The following is a 19,204-nucleotide window of genomic DNA, read 5'->3' as shown; positions in this document are numbered from 1 at the left end:
GATAATGAAAGGATTTTTTTTTTTTAATTTCCAAAATGCAATTGACCTCTGTACATGTTGATAATACTGGCTCAGATTTAGGTGAAAATAAGTCCACTTCCATTTAAATAAAACGTTTCCTACTTTTACATATATATCAATACATATAGGGAGTCTTTTAGGTTTAGGCAAAAAAAATATATAGTGCTATAAATAAATTTTCATTTTAAACAATCTGGAAATTTTTTACCAAGAATAATAAGTAGAAATACAAATTCTAAAGGAATTAAAACATAACCGTTATTTTCTTACCTGGTCCACTATCCTTCCTGTCATCATCCACACCAACATTTTTACAAGGTGCCAACGAAACCATCTTTTTGTTTTCTAATAGACCTATTGGTCTCTTCTTCAGCGACAAAGGAATGCTAGATGTTGAAGTGCTCACTGTTTGACTTTCAATTTGATTTACTTTTGGCCAGGAACTGGGGTCTAAAAAATTCACATATACTAGAGTTTTCTCAGTTTTTTTATCTGAAGTTGAAAGATCAAAGGCTGACCTTCCACTTCTGTTTACTAAATCTCCAGATGGCTTTATGTGAAGTGAACATGATTCTTCCAGCTGTCCTTCACTGTAAATTTTTCCTGAAACAATGTCATTTAATGACTCTATTTTCTCTGTACTATTTAACAATGTATGCCGTCTTTCATTAGGGAAGGGGTCATTTTTTTTTACTTCAGTTATCTGATTCTCATCAATCTGACTCCCTTTACTGGAAAACGGTATTTCTGTGGAAGTTTTCACATGAATAGCAGTTTTCATATCTTTGGCTTGTGAAGCATCTATATTTTCATTGTTAATCTGAAGATGGGAAACAGTCACATTGTTTTCTAGATACCCCAAACAGTTCTTAACTTGACTGTTATGCATATCATTCACATTTTTCCTATATGTAGTTCTTTTCGCAGGGCTTGAGTTGGGTGTCACCAACATAGGCATAATATTAACAGTTTTATCTGAATTCTTTAAAAGTACATTCAAATTGTCACTGAAAATAGCAGAAGAAATGGGGTGGTTCATTGCTATATCACAGGGAATAGTTAGTTCAGGGTGCTCTGAAGTATCATCACCAACTTGCTGAAAATCTGAAATTTCTTTAAATGGCAATATGCTACATTCACTTTTTTTATTTAACAGTTGTATTTGTCTTACTTTACATTGTTTATCATCTAACATAACATTACTTGAATCCGGTAAACTATATTTCTGACACTGGACAGGATTCCTTTTTACATCTAGAGATGAATCCAAATCTGCTTTGGTTTGGCGACTATTTGTAATTTCCTTCTCCGTGTCATTTTCTTGAGTCCCTGGAAGCAATGTGAATTGTTGTTTGAATGGTTCATCTTCAGAAACATCTTTTTTATGATCTGTATTGCAAGCCATCTCATCTAAAATACTGTTAAATGATGTTCTGTTATTTTCAACCCCCAGGTGTACATCTGCATGGTGATGATCTAATCCTTCAGTTCTTTCTAGATGTATCTTTTCTCTTTCTATTGATATATCTGCCACTAAAAAAGAAATATTTGGTGATTTAAATTCTGTACACCCATTATCTTTTTCCAAGTCCACCTTGTCTTGTATTTCTGTAGTAACCACTTTTGTAAAGTCAGTAACATCCAAGGTTTGTCCTTGACTAATTAATTCTTTTTCTATGCCGAGGGTTTTGCTTAGGGAGATTTCACTTTGATTTTCATTCTCAGGTACAATAGTATTAATTTTCTTCTTGGGGCTTTTTTCAAAAAGTTGTAAGTCTGTTATAATGAGAACACAGTAAATTTTTGGGTTATACACAAAAGCCTGCTTTTATAAGATGCATGTTAACTATTTTTATAAAAACATATTTAGCTTTAAATATTTCACTGGCAAGCTATTACACAAACATAATGACACCAATTTTATGTAAATATTGAGTTCCCTTTAATAAACATGCTAAAATGTTTGGCTCTAGTCACATTAAATTTTTATTTCATAACAGCGAAAGTATTTTTGGTTTAAAAAAGTAAGTTGAGGGCATTACAAAATGGTTATTTCTATAGTCTGTTGCTTCCTTTTGGGCATATGGTACAATTCCATATAAACACACAGCTGATTAGATAAAAATTAATTTACTCTAACGGTCATATTGTAATTTCTCTTACTACCTAGATGCAGAAAGTGCTAGCTGGTTTCTTCAAGACTAATAATCATCACTTTTTTACTCGCTACCTTGTAAATATTTTTAAAATTTGGAATACTTTTGGGCAAAATATATAGAATATCTACTTAAGATATTAATTTTGTTCGTCTGGGTTTTAACCATAGATTTCAAATTTTCAGTATAGTTACAATAATCTGGACTACAAATTTAGGGCATGAAGGGTCTTTTTAATCCAATCATTCTCTCTACAACATCTCCACCAAGTGGTTGTTCAGCCTAGGTTTGAACAACCTTCAAACTACCTTCTTTAAACCACTCTTTTTCAATATGGACGAATTAGTCAATTTTTCAATGGTTACAGAAAGGTCATTTGAACTAAGAAAAGTGCTCTGGAGTCTGGTCATCAAAAGGTTATTGGTAGCTCATTCTTGGCAAATCAGTGAAGGCAGAAACCAGAATGCAAAAAGCCAATGAGTAAGTGATGAGAAGGGAAAGCAAAAATGTATTTTTCCCCCAAATATTGACTTTATTGAAGAATAGCTCAAAAGACATACAAGTACTTTTGTTAAGACACATACAAATGGAAAAGTATTTCTCCAATTATACTACTAGGTCCTCAAAGCAAAGACTGTAATTGATATTCCCCTAAAATGATCAATATAAAAATTAGAAAATATCAATATAAACTTAGGTTACCTTCATTACCTATAATGATTTCTTCTATAAATGGGGCTTCTTTCTTTTCCTCCTTTTCTCTGTATTCAGTGTCTAAACAACAACTCTCAGTATTTTCTTCCCTTACTTCTTGCCTGGAATCATATTTCTGTATGATGGTGTTTTCTGATTTTTCCACTGACATTTCAGTATTTACTTCTGGAAGGTTCTAGTGTAAAATGGAAAAGATTCCTTTAATGTAAAAACAGATTGTTAAAAAGTATAAAACATTTGAACAAACTTTGCTAATGAAAGTGGAATCTATATTTCATTTCAACCATCCAGCAATTTCTATTTGAAAGCCAAATGATTTTTTGACTAAATTTAATATATTGTTCTTTGTAACAAGATCACTGTAAGTTCATTTTGTATAGTCTATCATATTTAAATAAAATGGAGAGTCTTAGATGTTTTCAAACATGCATTCCACATTATTATATAATACCACATATTAAGAACCACTCATTTATTAAAAGCAAAGTAGTCATGGCAGGCAAATTGTTTTGAGTGTTTGGTATTTTTATGTATCTTTAAAATAGTGAATCAATTCAACATCTTTTTATTCCTCCTAAATACTGAGCACATATTACATGGAAGCACTGCACTAGGCTTTGGGATACAATGATGAACAAAATATAGTCCCTATCCTCAAAAAACTTATGGTCCACTGGGGAAGATAGTAAAAGAAATGACATGCAATTTTAATATAGATGGGGATAAGGAGGCACTCCAGGGAGAACAAATGGCATTCACAGATATTAAAAGCAAACAAAATTATAGTCTTTTCATGTAGTTTTACTTCGTGGAACTACTTGGGATTTACTTCAGCTTGAGCTTAGATGCTGGGAGAAGAATGGAGAGAAATGAGGCTTGAACTAGGCCTAGGTCGTTAAGGGCCCAATATAGCATACTAAGGAGTTCCAACTCTACCAGGAAGTCAATGAGAAGTCACTGAAGGATTTAGACAAGGTGATTAATATGAGCTGATTGGAAAGACCATTCTGGCTGCAGTATAAAGAATGGATTAGAGTAATGTTTTCCAAACTTCACTGTTTAAAACCTGCAATAAGAAATAAATATGTTTTACAACACAATGAGCATACCAAGTAACACCAACTCAATGAGATACATTCTAATGTTTTCTATATTACATTATTTTATTTCATTTTTAAAAGAATGCCAGTCACGAAACCACCAGACTGATTTCCATGTACCACTAATAGGCTGCACTTAGAAGTCTGAAAAACACTGAATTAAAGGGAAACAACATGAGGCAGAGAGATGCATCATAAGAATGCCACAGTAGTCCAGGTGATATCAGCAAAGATGAAAAGCCTGAATAGATTCATGAATTATTTATTAAGCTAATATCAACTGTTGAATGACTGGCTATGAAAACTGAGAGGAGAGTGAAGACTAATATGCAGAGTTTGGATTAGGTACCTAGGTGACTGGTGGGTGTTATTTACTGAGCTAGAAAACAGGAGTAGGAGGTTTAGAGAAAAATATCACGAGTTCATTTTAAATCTCTTGATGGGACTTCCCTGGAGGCACAGTGGTTAAGAATCTGTCTGCCAATGCAGGGGACACGGGTTTGATCCCTGGTCCGGGAAGATCCCACATGCCACGGAGCAACTGAGCCTGTGCACCACAACTACTGAGCCTGCGCTCTAGAGCCCGTGAGCCACAAACTACTGAGCACTGGTGCCACAATTACTGAAGCCCGTGCCCCTAGGACCCATGCTCTGCAACGAGAGAAGCCACCACAATGAGAAGCCTGCACATTGCAAGGCGGAGTAGCCCCTGCTCGATGTAACTAGAGAAAAGCCTGTGTGCAGCATCGAAGACCCAACACAGCCAAAAAATAATAAAAAAATTTTTTTTAAAAATCTCTTGAGTTTGAAGAGTTAGTAAGACGAAAAGGTGGGAGATGTCTAATGAACATTTAGATGTATAGAACTGGAACTTATACGGGAAAATTGACCTGGAAATGTAGACTTGAAAATCCGTGGCAGATAGAGGGCAGCTGAAGACATACAAGTTGGTAAGACTGATTAAGAGTATATTTTAAGAAGAAAGAGAATAAAGAATAAAATGCTAATGAAAATCCCCAAGGGAGAGGCAGGGGAAGGGAAACTTGCAAAGGAGAAGTTTGCAAAGGAGATGGAGAAAAATAGTATGGTGGTTACCAGGAGTTTTGGAGTTGGATAAGTATAGGTTCAAATCCTGTTTCAGTACCTATTAACTGTGAAATCCTAGAAGAATACTTATAGAGTTGACCCTTGAACCATGGCTTTGAACCACACAGGTCCAATTATACACAGGTTTTCTTCAATAGTAAATACTACAGCACTACACATCTGCAGTTGGTTGAATCTGGGGATGCTGAACCATCGATACGGAGGAACTGTGTATATGAAGGGCCAACTATAAGTTATACACAGATGTTTGACTGCTCCAAGGGTTGGTGCTTCTAACCCCCGAGTTGTTCCGGGGTCAACCATTTTAAGAGTTATCCATCGCTGTATAACAAATACCTCAAATTTGGTAGTTTATAACAGCAAACACTTATTATCCCATAGTTCTGATGGGTCAGGAACTTAGGAATGGCTTGGCTTGATGGTTCTGACCCGGGTCTCTCATGACAGTCTAGTCAAGCTGTCTGTTGTCTGAAACTTTAACTGGAGCTGGAGGTTCTATTTCTAAGAAGGCTCACTCCCATGGCTAGCAGCTGTGGGGGCTGTCGGGTGGAGGAGTGCCTCAGTTCTCTTTTATGTGGCCTTTCAACCTCCAGAGCCCCTCTTCACTACGTGGCCTCTCTGGCAGGATAGCTGGGACTTCTTTACATGGCTCAGAGAGAAAGAAAGAGAGAGAGAGAGGCGGAGAGACAGACACAGACTGAGAGACAGAGAGCGTGTTCACCCACGCTCTCACAGAAACCACAGTCTTCTTGTAACTTAACCTCAGAAGTATTGTAACATTGCATCACTTCTGCTATAGTCTATTAACTAGAAGCAAGTTACTAAATCCAACTCACACTCAATGGAGGGTATTACAAAAGAACATGAACACCAGAAGGTGGGAATCACTTGGTGCCACTCCTCAGTATATACCTTGCAAAAATTAAAAGCAGATTCAAACAGATAGTTGTATGCCAATGTTCACAACAGCACAACAGCCAAAAGGTAAAAGCCCAAGCGTCCATCAACAGAAGAATGGGGCTTCCCTGGTGGTGCAGTGGTTAAGAATCTGCCTGCCAATGCAGGGGACACGGGTTTGAGCCCTGGTCCGGGAACATCCCACCTGCCACGGAGCAACTAAGCCCATGCACCGCAACTACCGAGCCTGTGCTCTAGAGCCCACGAGCTACAACTACTGAGCCCGCGCACCACAACTACTAAAGCCTGTGCGCCTAGAGCCTGTGCTCCGCAACAAGAGAAGACACCACAATGAGAAGCCCGCACACCGCAACAAAGAGTAGCCCCTGCTCACCGTAACTAGAGAAAGCCCGCACGTAGCAATGAAGACCCAACACAGCCAAAAATAAATAAATAAAATAAATAAATTTATTTTAAAAAAAAACAAAATAGAAGAATGGACACACAAAATGTGGTGTATCCATACAGTGGAATATTATTCTGCCATAAAAAGGAACAAAGTGCTACAACATTGGTGAACTCTGAAAACATCATCTAAATGAAATAAGCCAGACAAAGAGGACAAATATTGTACAATTCTATTTATATAAAAAATATAGAATAGACAAATTCATAGAGTCAGAAAGTAGATTAGAGGTTACCTGGGGAGAGGGGAAAATCAGAAGTTACTGATTTATGGTTACACAATTTCTGTCTGGGATGATGCAAGTTTTGGAAATAGATAGTGGTGATGATTGCAAAACACTGTAGTTGTAATTAATGCCACTGAATTATAATTAGTACAACTGAATTGTAATTTTAAGTTTAATCACTTAAAAATGGCAAATTTTATGTTATATGTTTTTAACCACAATAAAAGAAATTTCTAAATAAAAGTGGTCTATAAAACATCAGAGAAAGTATGATTTATTTTAGTTTTTAAAAAGTGCATGTATATGAATACCTATGTGTGTCTGTTTCTATCCAAACACACGCATAGAAAAACTCTGGAAGTCATATACCATAATTTTAACAATCACTATTTCTGGATGGTGGTGTTATGGGTGATCTTCACTTTCTTATTTTAAAGTGTCTATATTGTCTACATTTCTTAAACTAAAAACATGATTTATAATCTGATTGAATAAGTTATTTTCAGTATGAAAGTGAATGAATGCTGATCAATTTTTTATGAATGCAAGTCTATATTCATTTCTATAATCAATCAGATGTTGTAAGAATTACTTGTTATTTATAGCTCTCAAGCTATGTTATAGCTATGAATATTAAAATGACAATCAATATCTCTGGACTGGACTATTGCAGTATTCTCCAAGTTGGAATCCATGCCTTTAGTTTTGTCCCACTGTCTACCCACATCATCACCAAAATGATGTTTCAAAAAAAGTAATCTAAGCACTTTACTCCTTGTTTAAAAGCCCCCAAATGGTAGTGTCAAGAACAAATTTCTATGAATGGACTATATAGCCCTCTACAGTCGGTCTTCTGCCTATCTTTTCAACTTCTTATCCTGCTACTTACTGCACTGCTAGCATCCTATACTGCAGCCTTGCTAACCAACATCTAGTTTACATATTGAATAACAATATTTCACTTTTATGATTCTTTGCTCACTTTACTCCATCTAATTTAAATCTCTATCTGGAAAATTCTTAGTTATTTTTAACAACTCAGCTCAAAAATGTCTTGCTGTGTGAGGTCTACCCCTCAAACACAAGCAAGGTGAAAAAAGTATATAAAACAAACACTAATCATAAAAGATGGAACAGCTATATTAATATCAGACAAAATAATATTACTAGGATAGGGATGGACATTTCATAATGATAAAAAGGTCAATTAATCAGGAAGTCATAATAATTATAACTGTGTATACACCTAATAACAGGGCTTAAACACACATGAAGCAAAAACTGACAGAACTGAAAAGAGAAATATAAATTCACAGTTATAATTAAAGATTTCCCACTAATTGATAGAACAAGTACACAAAAAAATCAGTAAGGATAGAGAAGACTTGAACAACATTATCAACCAAACTGACCTGACATTTATAAAACATTCCACCAATCAACAACAGAATACACATTCTTTTCAAGGGTACATGAAATATTTGCCAAGATAGACAATATACTTGGCAAAAAAACAAGTCTTAATATATTTCTTTCTTTTTTTTTTTTTTAAGTCTTTATTGAATTTGTTACAATATTGCTTCTGTTTTATGTTTTGGTTTTTTGGCCGCGAGGCATGTGGGATCTTAGCTCCCCGACCAGGGATCGAACCCGCACCCTCTGCATTGGAAGGTGAAGTCTTAACCACTGGACTGCCAGGGAAGTCCCCTTAATATATTTAAAATGGTAAAAGTCTTACTTAAATTTGAAGTCATTAACAGAAATATATTTGGAAAATTCTCAAATATTTGGAAACTAAACAGCATGGTTATAGGTCAGACTCATATTCACGGGTCAAGGAAGAGCTCACAAGAGAAATTTTAAAATATGTTCAACTGAATAAGAATGAAAACACAACACATCAGAATTTGTAGAATGAAGCTAAAGCAGTGATTAGTGGAAAATTAATAGCTTTAAATGCTTATATTAGAAAAGAAAAAAGGCCAATAACCAATATATTGACAAGTTAGATGAAAAGAACAAGTTCCTTGAAAGAGAAAAATTAGCAAAATGGACTGTGCTGGAGTTCGCCAAGTCCACCCCCAGGTTTGGTGATTTGCTATGAAGACTCATACGACTCAATATACAGTTGTACTCCTGACTAAGATTTATAACCGCAAAGAATACAAAGCAAAATCAGCAAAGGGAAAAGGCACAAGAGGTGAAGTCTGGAGGAAACCATGTACAAACCTCTTTCAAGAGTCTTCTAGTGGAGTCACATAGGACATGCTTAATTCCCACAGCAATGAATTGTGATCACAAATGTAAATTGTTGTCTACCAGAAAGCTCATTAGAGACTCAGTGCCCAAAGTTTTTTGGTTGCTGGTCACTCTCTGCCTAGCATGTGCCAAAACTCCTGACTCCCAGAAAGAAAGCAGATGTTCAAAGTAAACTACTTAATAGTTTAGGCCCAGTGAGCCATTCCTGTCTGTTAGGAAGTGGTGGGAACCTTCCCCAAATCCAAATTTCCAGGTATCAGTCAAGAGCCAAACTTACAAGCAGGTCTTTCAGAGGCCTTTCACAGGCCTGCTATGTCAACTATTTTCTGCACACTGACATAAAAAGAAATTGAGACTCTGAATAGCCCTATAAATAATTTAAAAACTAAATTTGTTATTAAAAATATTCCCACAAAGAAAAAGCCTAGATAGCTTCACCAATGAATTGTATATAATATTTAGTAAGTAACACCAGTTCTACACAATACTCTTTCAGGAGGAAAGAACACATTCCAACTCAATTTATGTGGCCAGTATTACTCTGATACAAAAAACAGACCAAAAGAATACAAAGAAAAAACAAAACCTACATATCAATATTCCTCATCAATTCAAAACCCCTAACATAGCATTAGCAAATCAAATCTAGCCATATATAAAAAGGATAACACATATCCCAGGAATGCAAGGTAAATTTAGAAATTAATTAATGTAATTAATTGGTTAATACTGACACATTAACAGAATAAACAAAATAAATGATCTCAATAGATACCATAAAAGCATTTGACAAACTTTAATACCCACTCATGATAAAAATTCATTCATGATAAAAACTCAGCGAACTAGGAATAGAAGGAAACTTCCTCAATCTGACAAAGAGCATATACAAAAAAATCTATGGCTAACATAATATGAAATGATGAAAGATTAAATACTCTCCATCTAAGATGAGAAGTAAGGCAAGCATGTCAATGCTTACAACTTTTATTTAACACCGTACTAAAGAGTCCTAGCTAGGGCAATAAGTTGAGGAAAAAATAAAATGTATACAGAGCAGAAAAAGAAGTAAAATTTGTCTGCCTTAAATTCTCAGATGACATAATCAGACACATAGAAAAGTCCAAAGTCCAACCAAAAAAAACCTACTACAATAATAAGTTAATTAAAAAGGTAAAAGGAAAAAAAAAAAGGGAAAAGGATACAAGGTCAATGTACAAAAATCAATTTTAATTCTATATACTAGCAAGAAACAATTAGAAAAATTAATTTTTAAAATACTATTTCCAGTAAGAGCCCAAAACATGAAATATTCTGGGATAAATTTAACAAAATACTTGCAAGACCTATGCAATGAAAACTACAAAACATTTCTGAAGGATATTAAAGAATATCTAAATAAATGTAAAGATATGTACTATGTTCATGAATTGTATGTTAAGATGTCAATTCTTTGCAAATTAATCTATACATTCAACACAATCCAAGTCCAAATCCCAGAGACTTTTTCTTTTAGAAACTGACAAACTGATTCCAAAAGTTATATGGAAATGCAAAGGACTTAGAATAGCCAAAACAATTTTGGAAAAGAACAACAAAATTGAAGGACCTATACTACCACATTTTAATACTTCTTATAAAGTTACACTAATAAAGAAAAGTGTTATATTGGCTTAAAGATGGACATAAAATCAAAGGAATATAATAGAGGGTGCAGAAGTAGACCCACATATATTTATTTGGTTAACTGATTTTCAAAGAAAAGTGCCAAGGCACAATGGGAGAAAATATTGTCTATTCCACAAAGGTATGTGCTAGAACTGAAAATTCATGTCCAAAAAAATGACCCTTGATCCTTATGTCATATTGTACATAAAAATTAACTAAAAATGTATTACAGACTATACGCTTATACTAATTTTTAAAAGTTGAGAAACGGAAAATATGAAGCATGGAGAAAATCATCAGTGATGGTCCTAATTTCTTTAAGAGCTTATACCCCCAACATACTTGAATTTTACCTGAAACTTCTTGTCTTCCTCAAACTTTTTCTGATCGCATAATTCTTCATAATGTTCTTGTAACTTAGTATGAGTTTCTTTAAGTGATGATAACTCATTTTTAATCTCATTAATTTCTCCATTAAGTTCTTCAACCTAATATAACATTTAACCAAAATGAACACGTATATAAATTTATTTTGTATAAAAATACTTTATTAACACAAGTCTTTGGAAATAGTAAAAAATGAAAACATTCCCGAAGTAATTACTAATATTAAAAGCTACCATTTATTGAATTGTGCTGAGTACTTAATAAATATAATTTTGTAGTCATAAAAATCCTATGAGGTATTTTTAGTCTCCAATTTACAGGTGACAAATGTGAGGCTCACAGACGTTAAGTAACTTGCCCAAGATCAGGTAGATATAAAGTGGTAGTCAAGATTCAAATCCAAGGCTAAGTCTAGGTGTTGTGCTTTCAAGTACTACATTAAACTACCTCTTGTTACAAATGAAAAATTAATTTATTTTTAATCATAAAAATTCTATGAAAGTTACCACTTCATTGTTTTCTTAAAGTTTTATTTTCTTGTTGCAAATTAGATATACAGATTTTAACTCAATTAGATGAAGAATACTGAGCACTAAGCAGTACAACAGAAACTGACTCTTCAGCCTAATACTTACATCTACACACTGGGCTTTTACTGGCTATAAAATTTCGTAATCTTTTTCTTGGGGGCGTTCTCCTTCATACGAACCTCAAATGTAAGACAAAGTAAGTTCCATTGAAGAGAAAAATACCTTTTTGTCATAAAATATTACTAAAGTGTCTCTTAATTTTAAACTACCAAAAATTCCACAAGTGCTCTCTACCCCATCCTCTCCTGTCTCCCCCTCCCCCTCTTTTTTAAAGATTTTTTTGATGTGGACCATTTTTAAAGTCTCTATTGAATGTGTTACAATATTGCTTCTGTTTTATGTTTTGGTTTTTTTTGGCCGCGAGGCATGTGGGATCTTAGCTCCCTGACCAGATATTGAACTCGCACCCCTGCATTGGAAGGCGAAGTCTTAACCACTAGACGGTCAGGGAAGTCACTCCTGTCTCCCTTAGAGCTTAGCTCTAGCAAAGATCTCTTCTCTCCTGCCTGGTCTCAATCTTTCCCACTATACCAGCATGTTTTCAGCCCACAAATATGCTCTTGTCACGTTCCTAACTTTTTTCTCCTTGACTCAATTACTCTCTCTCTCTTACTTCTTAAAATAAAGTCCACTCTTGCTACTTTCAAATTCTAATCTCTCACCACTCCTTAACAACCGACTTCTGCCCTCATTTTTCTACTGATTATTTTTCTCAGCTATCACCTGCAAATTAGCCAAAGGACTTGTTCCAAGTTTCACACCATTTAACAGCACTGTAGCTCGACTATGCTGACTACTTATTCTTGAAATAGCCTCCTTTCTTCATTTTCATGGTACTACTCTCTCTTTATCCTTCTACCTTTCTCACCATTCTTATCAGGCTCCCTCTCCCCTCCTGCCCCAATATACACACACTAACCACTCGCAAAATGTTGGTGTTCCCCAAGGCTCTTTCTTCTTTAGCCTTCTCTTCAAGTCTACCACTCCTTCCACAGATGATCTTATCATACCCTCAAATTTCACCTTTATGCTAATAAGTCTTAAATCTATATCCCATCTCCCAACCTCTCTCCTAAGATTAGATTCATGTTTCCAAATGCATGATATACATTTCAAGTCAGATGTCCTGCAGTCACCATAAATTCATCAGTTCCCAAATTAAACTCATTTTCATCCACCAAATGTGCTTCTCCTTTCACATTCCTTATGTCAATTAGTGACATTATTATTCTGCTCATTATATTAATCTCAGAATCATAGTTTACTCCTTTTCCTTCTAAAATCCATTACACATAAAATGTCACTAATCCTGCTAATTCTACCTCCAAAATGCTTCCTGTATCTATCCCTCTTCTCTGTTCTCACTACTGTTGCCCTTATTTACACCCTCATAGGCTTGTGGTTAGATTATTTGCAACACTCTACTTATTAATCTCTTTCCATAATGCCATTCTCCATACTGTTGCAAGGGTTATTTTTCTAAAATGCAGATCTATGTCACTTTTCTGCTTTAAAAATCTCAATGGCTTCCCATTACTTATAAAATTCAACTTCCTTAGTAAAGAACTCTTCAGAAGGTGATCTCAACCTAATTTCCACTGTCACATTCTAGATCAGACTATTCATCATCCTTGAGAATGCAGTTTCATGCCTCCATCATTTTTCCCTTTCTTAAATGGAATGCCAACAGAGTGGAATGGGAAGTATAGGAAGTAGGCACCTTCTGCCTGGTGAAACCCTATTCATCTTTCAAGACCAAATTCTAGTGTCATCTTTTCTCTAAAACTTTCTCCAACCTAGTTAAACAATATGATTTATTTTGTGCTTTCACAGTAATTTGTTAATACTAATGTTAACACTACTAAAAACACTCAACACTATTGTGGTTAACTTAATAATTACCTGTCTTTTGAGAGTGTGAGCTCTTTAATAATCTTTGTATTTTAGGCATCTTTGAAAATCCAGCACCTAGAATAGTGCCTAACACATAACAGATGCTCAACATATGTTGTGAATTGAATTCCTTTTGTGATTCCCCCTTTCCCTAAATAATTTCTAAACATCCCCATTTATTATCTTTTTATCTATATACAACCATTGGCTGTATAACTAGCCAAATAAAAACAGATACACATACCATGTTCTTTAAGACACTTCAATGAGTTTTAAATATATTATCTAGTAATATTCACTGTTTAATTTGTACAGTGTTTTCACTGTTTATTTTTTTTAAACAGCAGTATATATGATTTCATCTTATTTTTGTCAGTATCTTTTAATGATTTTTAAAAACCCATCTTGATCCGATCTCAGTAGCAACACTATAATTGTCCTTCACTCAAGAATGGTGAAAAACTTATATCGAGATAGAAATACAATTAAAGAGTAGATCTGACCTCCCATTCAAGAAAACTCCTATAGAAACAAAGCAGCTTTTTAGAAATTTACCTATGTTCTGTTTAGTATTAAATCATATGGAAGTGAAATGATTGTAGATGCTAAAAATCCTAAGACAAAACCAATTTTATCCAAATTACAGACTGTGGCCTCACCAGTGAAGCTGAATGCTTATTTTCTTAATTCAATTGACTCTTTTTTCTTGGGGGAGGGACATACTTGAAATATCATTAGGAAAAATAAATGCTTAATTTTCTTTTATCTCAACTAATTATTTTTGGTGTGGTTGGCATATTCAAGTTTATATTCTCTTTTTACTTCATAGTTTTCCTTATCCTGACCGTACTATTTCCATGATCTTTTAAGCCTTAGAAATGAGAAGGAAGTGTTGGGATGCAAGATAGATTAGCTGAAGCTAAAATGAAAATTACTATGCTTGTTGCTTAATGACAAACTTTACCTCTTTAGGGGCCATTAAGCATTTTATAGTATTCTGATACAATTAATTACAAAATATTTTTTGAGAATTAGGTAATGCTTATCAAATTAATCAGTGAAGATTTGATCTCTTCAAAATACAGATTAAGAGAACATGTTAGCTGCAAATGGATCAAAAAATCAAGAATTACTTATATAACAATTTATATCAAACAAAATCATCTACAGAATAGTATGCAGATATATATTATTATAAAATATATTAGTATAGTATTAGAATTATATAATTAGTATAATAGTTTAAAATATAATCTTACTTACCCAAAATATAGCTTTCATAAACTCTTAAATAATTACCTTCTATTTTTTTTTAGTTCTTTTAAAAGAATTGAAGGCAATAAAAATAGATAATAAAGTAGAGTAACCGATTTGGGGGTTCACCAGTCTTAAAAGTGAACCTTATATTTCACAACTTTAATTTACATCACTTTACACTTTTATTATCTACTTCACTGAAATTAAAATTTAATGTAAAATAAAGAGTTGTGCTTTAAGGAAACAGTCATGTTTACAACATAACAATTCTCATGATAAAATGTTAATACTATAGAATCCAACTACTGTATATATGTTCTAAACATGGCTTTAATACAAGTCAACAAAACTGCCGAGGAAAGCTAAAGAGATCAGCTAACAATAAGACCTATATAATTCTTTATTATAATCATTTACTAAAACACTATCAATGGTTTTGTGAAAAGGAAAATTAATTTTTATTTGTCACATACGAAAAGTCATACAAAATATACACACACACACATATATGTATGGTTTTTCATGCACGAAAGCATTACAGAAAATTTTATTAAATTTAGCTTTAAAAACATTCACTTCTTGGAAATATAAGTGCAAGAAGACAATGTGTCTGACTTTATTCCTATATTATTTTTGCAATATTTTCTTAGCATTTAATAGTTATTTTAAATGTCTACTACTTAAAATATTTTAATATTTTACTATTTAATAAACCTACATGCTTTTTCCAAGTTTCTAGTGCTTTCTCATGCTTGTTTTGAAGACTAAGGAACTTTTCTTCATTTTCTTTCACCTTCTCCCTTTGCAGTTCATTATCTCTTTCAAGGGTCTGCAATAAAATTAATTATCCAAAAAATAATCAATACCACATTAATGAATTTTGATGTGTTTTATGTTGCTTGGACCTTTGCTTCTAACATGCTGAAAGTGCCATACAGATCAGTGATAATGTGCTACCTCAACAATAATTTTCATAAATTAACAGAAAGGTGCTTATAGTTTAGTTAACAGGAAATAGGGGGAGGTTATGAAAAAGAAATGGCTATAAAAGGGTATAAAAACATTGCCATTATTCAGTTTCACTGCATAAGTTTTAATGTACTGAAAAAGTAATATAAACTACAGCACTGAAAAATATGAAATGTAGCACGATCCAGCCTAACCCTACTAAAAATTTTTATCTACCACAGAACGCATTTTCCACATCTGTTTATTTCAGAAATTAATTGGCTAGAAAACTCTTAAATACAATTTAAATTTTTAATTTCAAATTAACACTTTTTTAGTAGAACTTCAATATTTACTATATTAACTTACAACTTCATAAATTAACATATTATATAATCACCAACACACTCCCCTCTCCTGTTCCCAAAAAACCTTTAAAGGGTAAAAATACTACTGTTTTCTAAGACAAGGGTTTAAAAGCGATTAAATCAGTGTCACCAATATTAGGTTTCTTCAGTGTCTGCTGATAATCCAAGTAAACTTCTGTAAACGGACAAATAGTAAGAACTCTCCCTACATGTCTAATATATCTGAAATTTTTATGTTCATTTGTTTATCGTTATTAAAGCTAAGTACATTCAGGGTAAACATCCAAGCCACACAAAGGATAGAAAGAAAAGGCAAAGTTTTCCTCTACTGTTTTTCCAGCTCTCCTCCCCAGAGGTAACCACTCTAGTAGTTTCTTGTGTATCCTTCCAGAAATTATCTATAAGCATACAAGTACATAAAATATATCTTTTTAAATAGAGATGAAACCACATAATACATACCATGTTGTTCTGCAATCTGCTTTCTAAAAATATGAATAATGTATCTTGCTTAATTTCCATATCATTATATATAGATCTATCTCATTTTAAAGGCTTCATAGGCCTAGGGGACTTTCAAGATGGCAGAGGAATAAGATGTGGAGATCACCTTCCTCCCTACAAATACATCAAAAATACACCTACAGAACAGATCCTACAGAACACCTACTGAATGCTGGCAGAAGACCTCAGACTTCCCCAAAAGGCAAGAAACTCCCCATGTACCTGGGTAGGGCAAAAGGAAAAAGAAAAAACAGAGACTAAAGAATAGGGACGGGACGTGCACCTCTGGGAGGGAGCTGTGAAGGAGGAAAAGTTTCCACACACTAGGAAGCCCCTTCACTGGCAGAGACGGGGCAAGAGGGGGAGTGGTGGCGGAGGGGGGAAGCTTCAGAGCCACGGAGGGGAGCGCAGCAACAGGGGTGCAGAGGGCAAAGTGGAGAGATTCCCGCACAGAGGATCAGTGCACTCACCAGCCCAAGAGGCTTGTCTGCTCACCCGCTGGGGCAGGTGGGGGCTGGGAGCTGAGGCTCGGGCTTTGGAGGTCAGATCCCAGGGAGAGGACAGGGGTTGGCTGCGTGAACACAACCTGAAGGGGGCTAGTGCGCCACAGCTAGCTGGGAGGGAATCCGGGAAAATGTCTGGAGCTGCTGAAGAGACAAGAGACCGTTGTTTTGGGGTGCACGAGGAGAGGGGATTCAGAGCACCACCTAAACGAGCTCCAGAGACAGGCGCGAGCCACGGCTATCAGCACAGACACCAGAGACCGGCATGAAACAATAAGACTGCTGCTGCAGCTACCAAGAAGCCTGTGTGCAAGTACAGGTCACTATCCACACCTCCCCTCCCAGGAGTCTGTGCAGCCCGCCACTGCCAGTGTCCCGTGATCCAGGGACAACTTCCCCAGGAGAACGCATGGCACGCCTCAGGCTGGTGCAACGTCACGCCAGCCTCTGTCACCACAGGCTCACCTGGAATTCCATACCCCTCCCTCCCTCCGGTCTGAGGGACCCACAGCCCCCTAATCAGCTGCTAATTTAACCCCGTCCTGTCTGGGCTGGGAACAGATGCCCTCAGTCAACCTACATGCAGAGGCAGGGCCAAATCCAAAGCTGAACCCCAGGAGCTGTGCAAACAAAGAAGAGAAAGGGGAATCTCTCCCAGCAGCCTCAGGAGCAGCGGATAAAATCTCCACAATCAAACTGATGTGCCCTGCATCTGTGGAATACCTGAATTGACAACGAATCATCCCAAAATTGAATCAGTGGACATTGGGAGGAACTGTAGACTTGGGGTTTGCTTTCTGCATCTAATTTGTTTCTGGTTTATGTTTATCTTAGCTTAGTACTTAGAGCTTATTATCATCGGTAGATTTGTTAATTGATCTGGTTGCTCTCTTCCTTTTATATATTTTTTTTTCTTTTTTTCCTTTTTCTCTTTTTTAAGTGTGTACGTGTATGCTTCTTTGTGTAATTTTGTCTGTAGAGCTTTGCTTTTACCATTCGTCCTAGGGCTCTGTCTGTCTGTTTTTCTTTCTTTCTTTTTTTTTTTTTTTTTAGTATTGTTTCTAGCTCTTGTTATCATTGGCGGATTTCGTTTTTGGTTTGGTTGCTCTCTTCTATCTTTCTTTTAAATTTATTTATTTTTAATATTTTTTTATTTTTTATTTTAATAACTTTATTTTATTATTATTTTCTTTCTTTCTTTCTTTCTTTTTTTCCTCACTTTTCTTCTGAGTGCTGTGGCTGACAGGGTCTTGGTGCTCCAGCTGGGTGTCAGGTCTGAGTCTCTGAGTTGGGAGAGCCAAGCTCAGGACATTGGTCCACCAGAGACCTCTCAGCCCCACATAATATCAAATAGCGAAAACTCTCCCAGAGATCTCCATCTCAACGCTAAGACCCAGCTCCACTCAAGGACCAGCAAGCTACAGAGAGGCTGCATAAAATCATAATAAGTTCACAGACACCCCAAAACACACCACCGGATGCGGTCCTGCCAACCAGAAAGACAAGATCCAGCTTCATCTACCAGAACACAGGCGTCAGTACCCTCCACCAGGAAGCCTACACAACCCACTGAACGAACCATACCCACTGGGGGCAGACACCAATAACAATGGGAACTACGAACCTGCAGCCTGCGAAATGGAGACCCCAAACACAGTAAGTTAAGCAAAATAAGAAGACAAAGAAATACACGGCAGATGAAGGAGCAAGGTAAACACCCACCAGACCAAACAAATGAAGAGGAAATAGGCAGTCTACCTGAAAAAGAATTCAGAGTAATGATAGTAAAGATGATCCAAAATCTTGGAAACAGAATGGAGAAAATACAGGAAAAGTTTAACAAGGACCTAGAAGAACGAAAGAGCAAACAAACAATGATGAACAACACAATAAATGAAATTAAAAATTCTCTAGAAGGAATCAATAGCAGAATAACTGAGGCAGAAGAACGGATAAGTGACCTGGAAGATAAAATAGTGGAAATAACAACTGCAGAGCAGAATAAAGAAAAAAGAATGAAAAGAATTGAGGACAGTCTCAGAGACCTCTGGGACAACATTAAATGCACCAACATTCAAATTATAGAGGTCCCAGAAGAAGAAGAGAAAAAAAAAGGGGCTGAGACAATATTTGAAGAGAC

The 19,204-nt window shown here is 35.4% G+C and overlaps 1 protein-coding gene across 2 annotated transcripts in view; it reads right to left on the bottom strand.

Moving 5' to 3' along the window:
- CCDC73 (coiled-coil domain containing 73) overlaps positions 1-19,204 on the bottom strand; it is a 106,423-nt gene that overhangs the window by 8,406 nt on the left and 78,813 nt on the right. The window contains exons 12-15 of one of the 2 annotated variants that reach the window (XM_082343695.1): positions 15,460-15,570; positions 10,968-11,102; positions 2,880-3,066; positions 292-1,797 (exon numbers count right to left, since the gene is read on the bottom strand). In XM_082343695.1, coding sequence (XP_082199821.1) covers positions 292-1,797; positions 2,880-3,066; positions 10,968-11,102; positions 15,460-15,570 — 1,939 coding nt within the window. The remainder of the gene's footprint in view (positions 1-291; positions 1,798-2,879; positions 3,067-10,967; positions 11,103-15,459; positions 15,571-19,204) is intronic. The other variant, XM_082343694.1, reaches the window with a different exon arrangement.

This window comes from Balaenoptera borealis (genome assembly GCF_965194805.1).
Source record: "Balaenoptera borealis genome assembly, chromosome: 11".
NCBI classification, from domain to species: domain Eukaryota; kingdom Metazoa; phylum Chordata; class Mammalia; order Artiodactyla; family Balaenopteridae; genus Balaenoptera; species Balaenoptera borealis.
The sequence above is the reverse complement of the archived record's forward strand: the minus strand, read 5'-3'. Positions and strand labels throughout refer to the sequence as shown.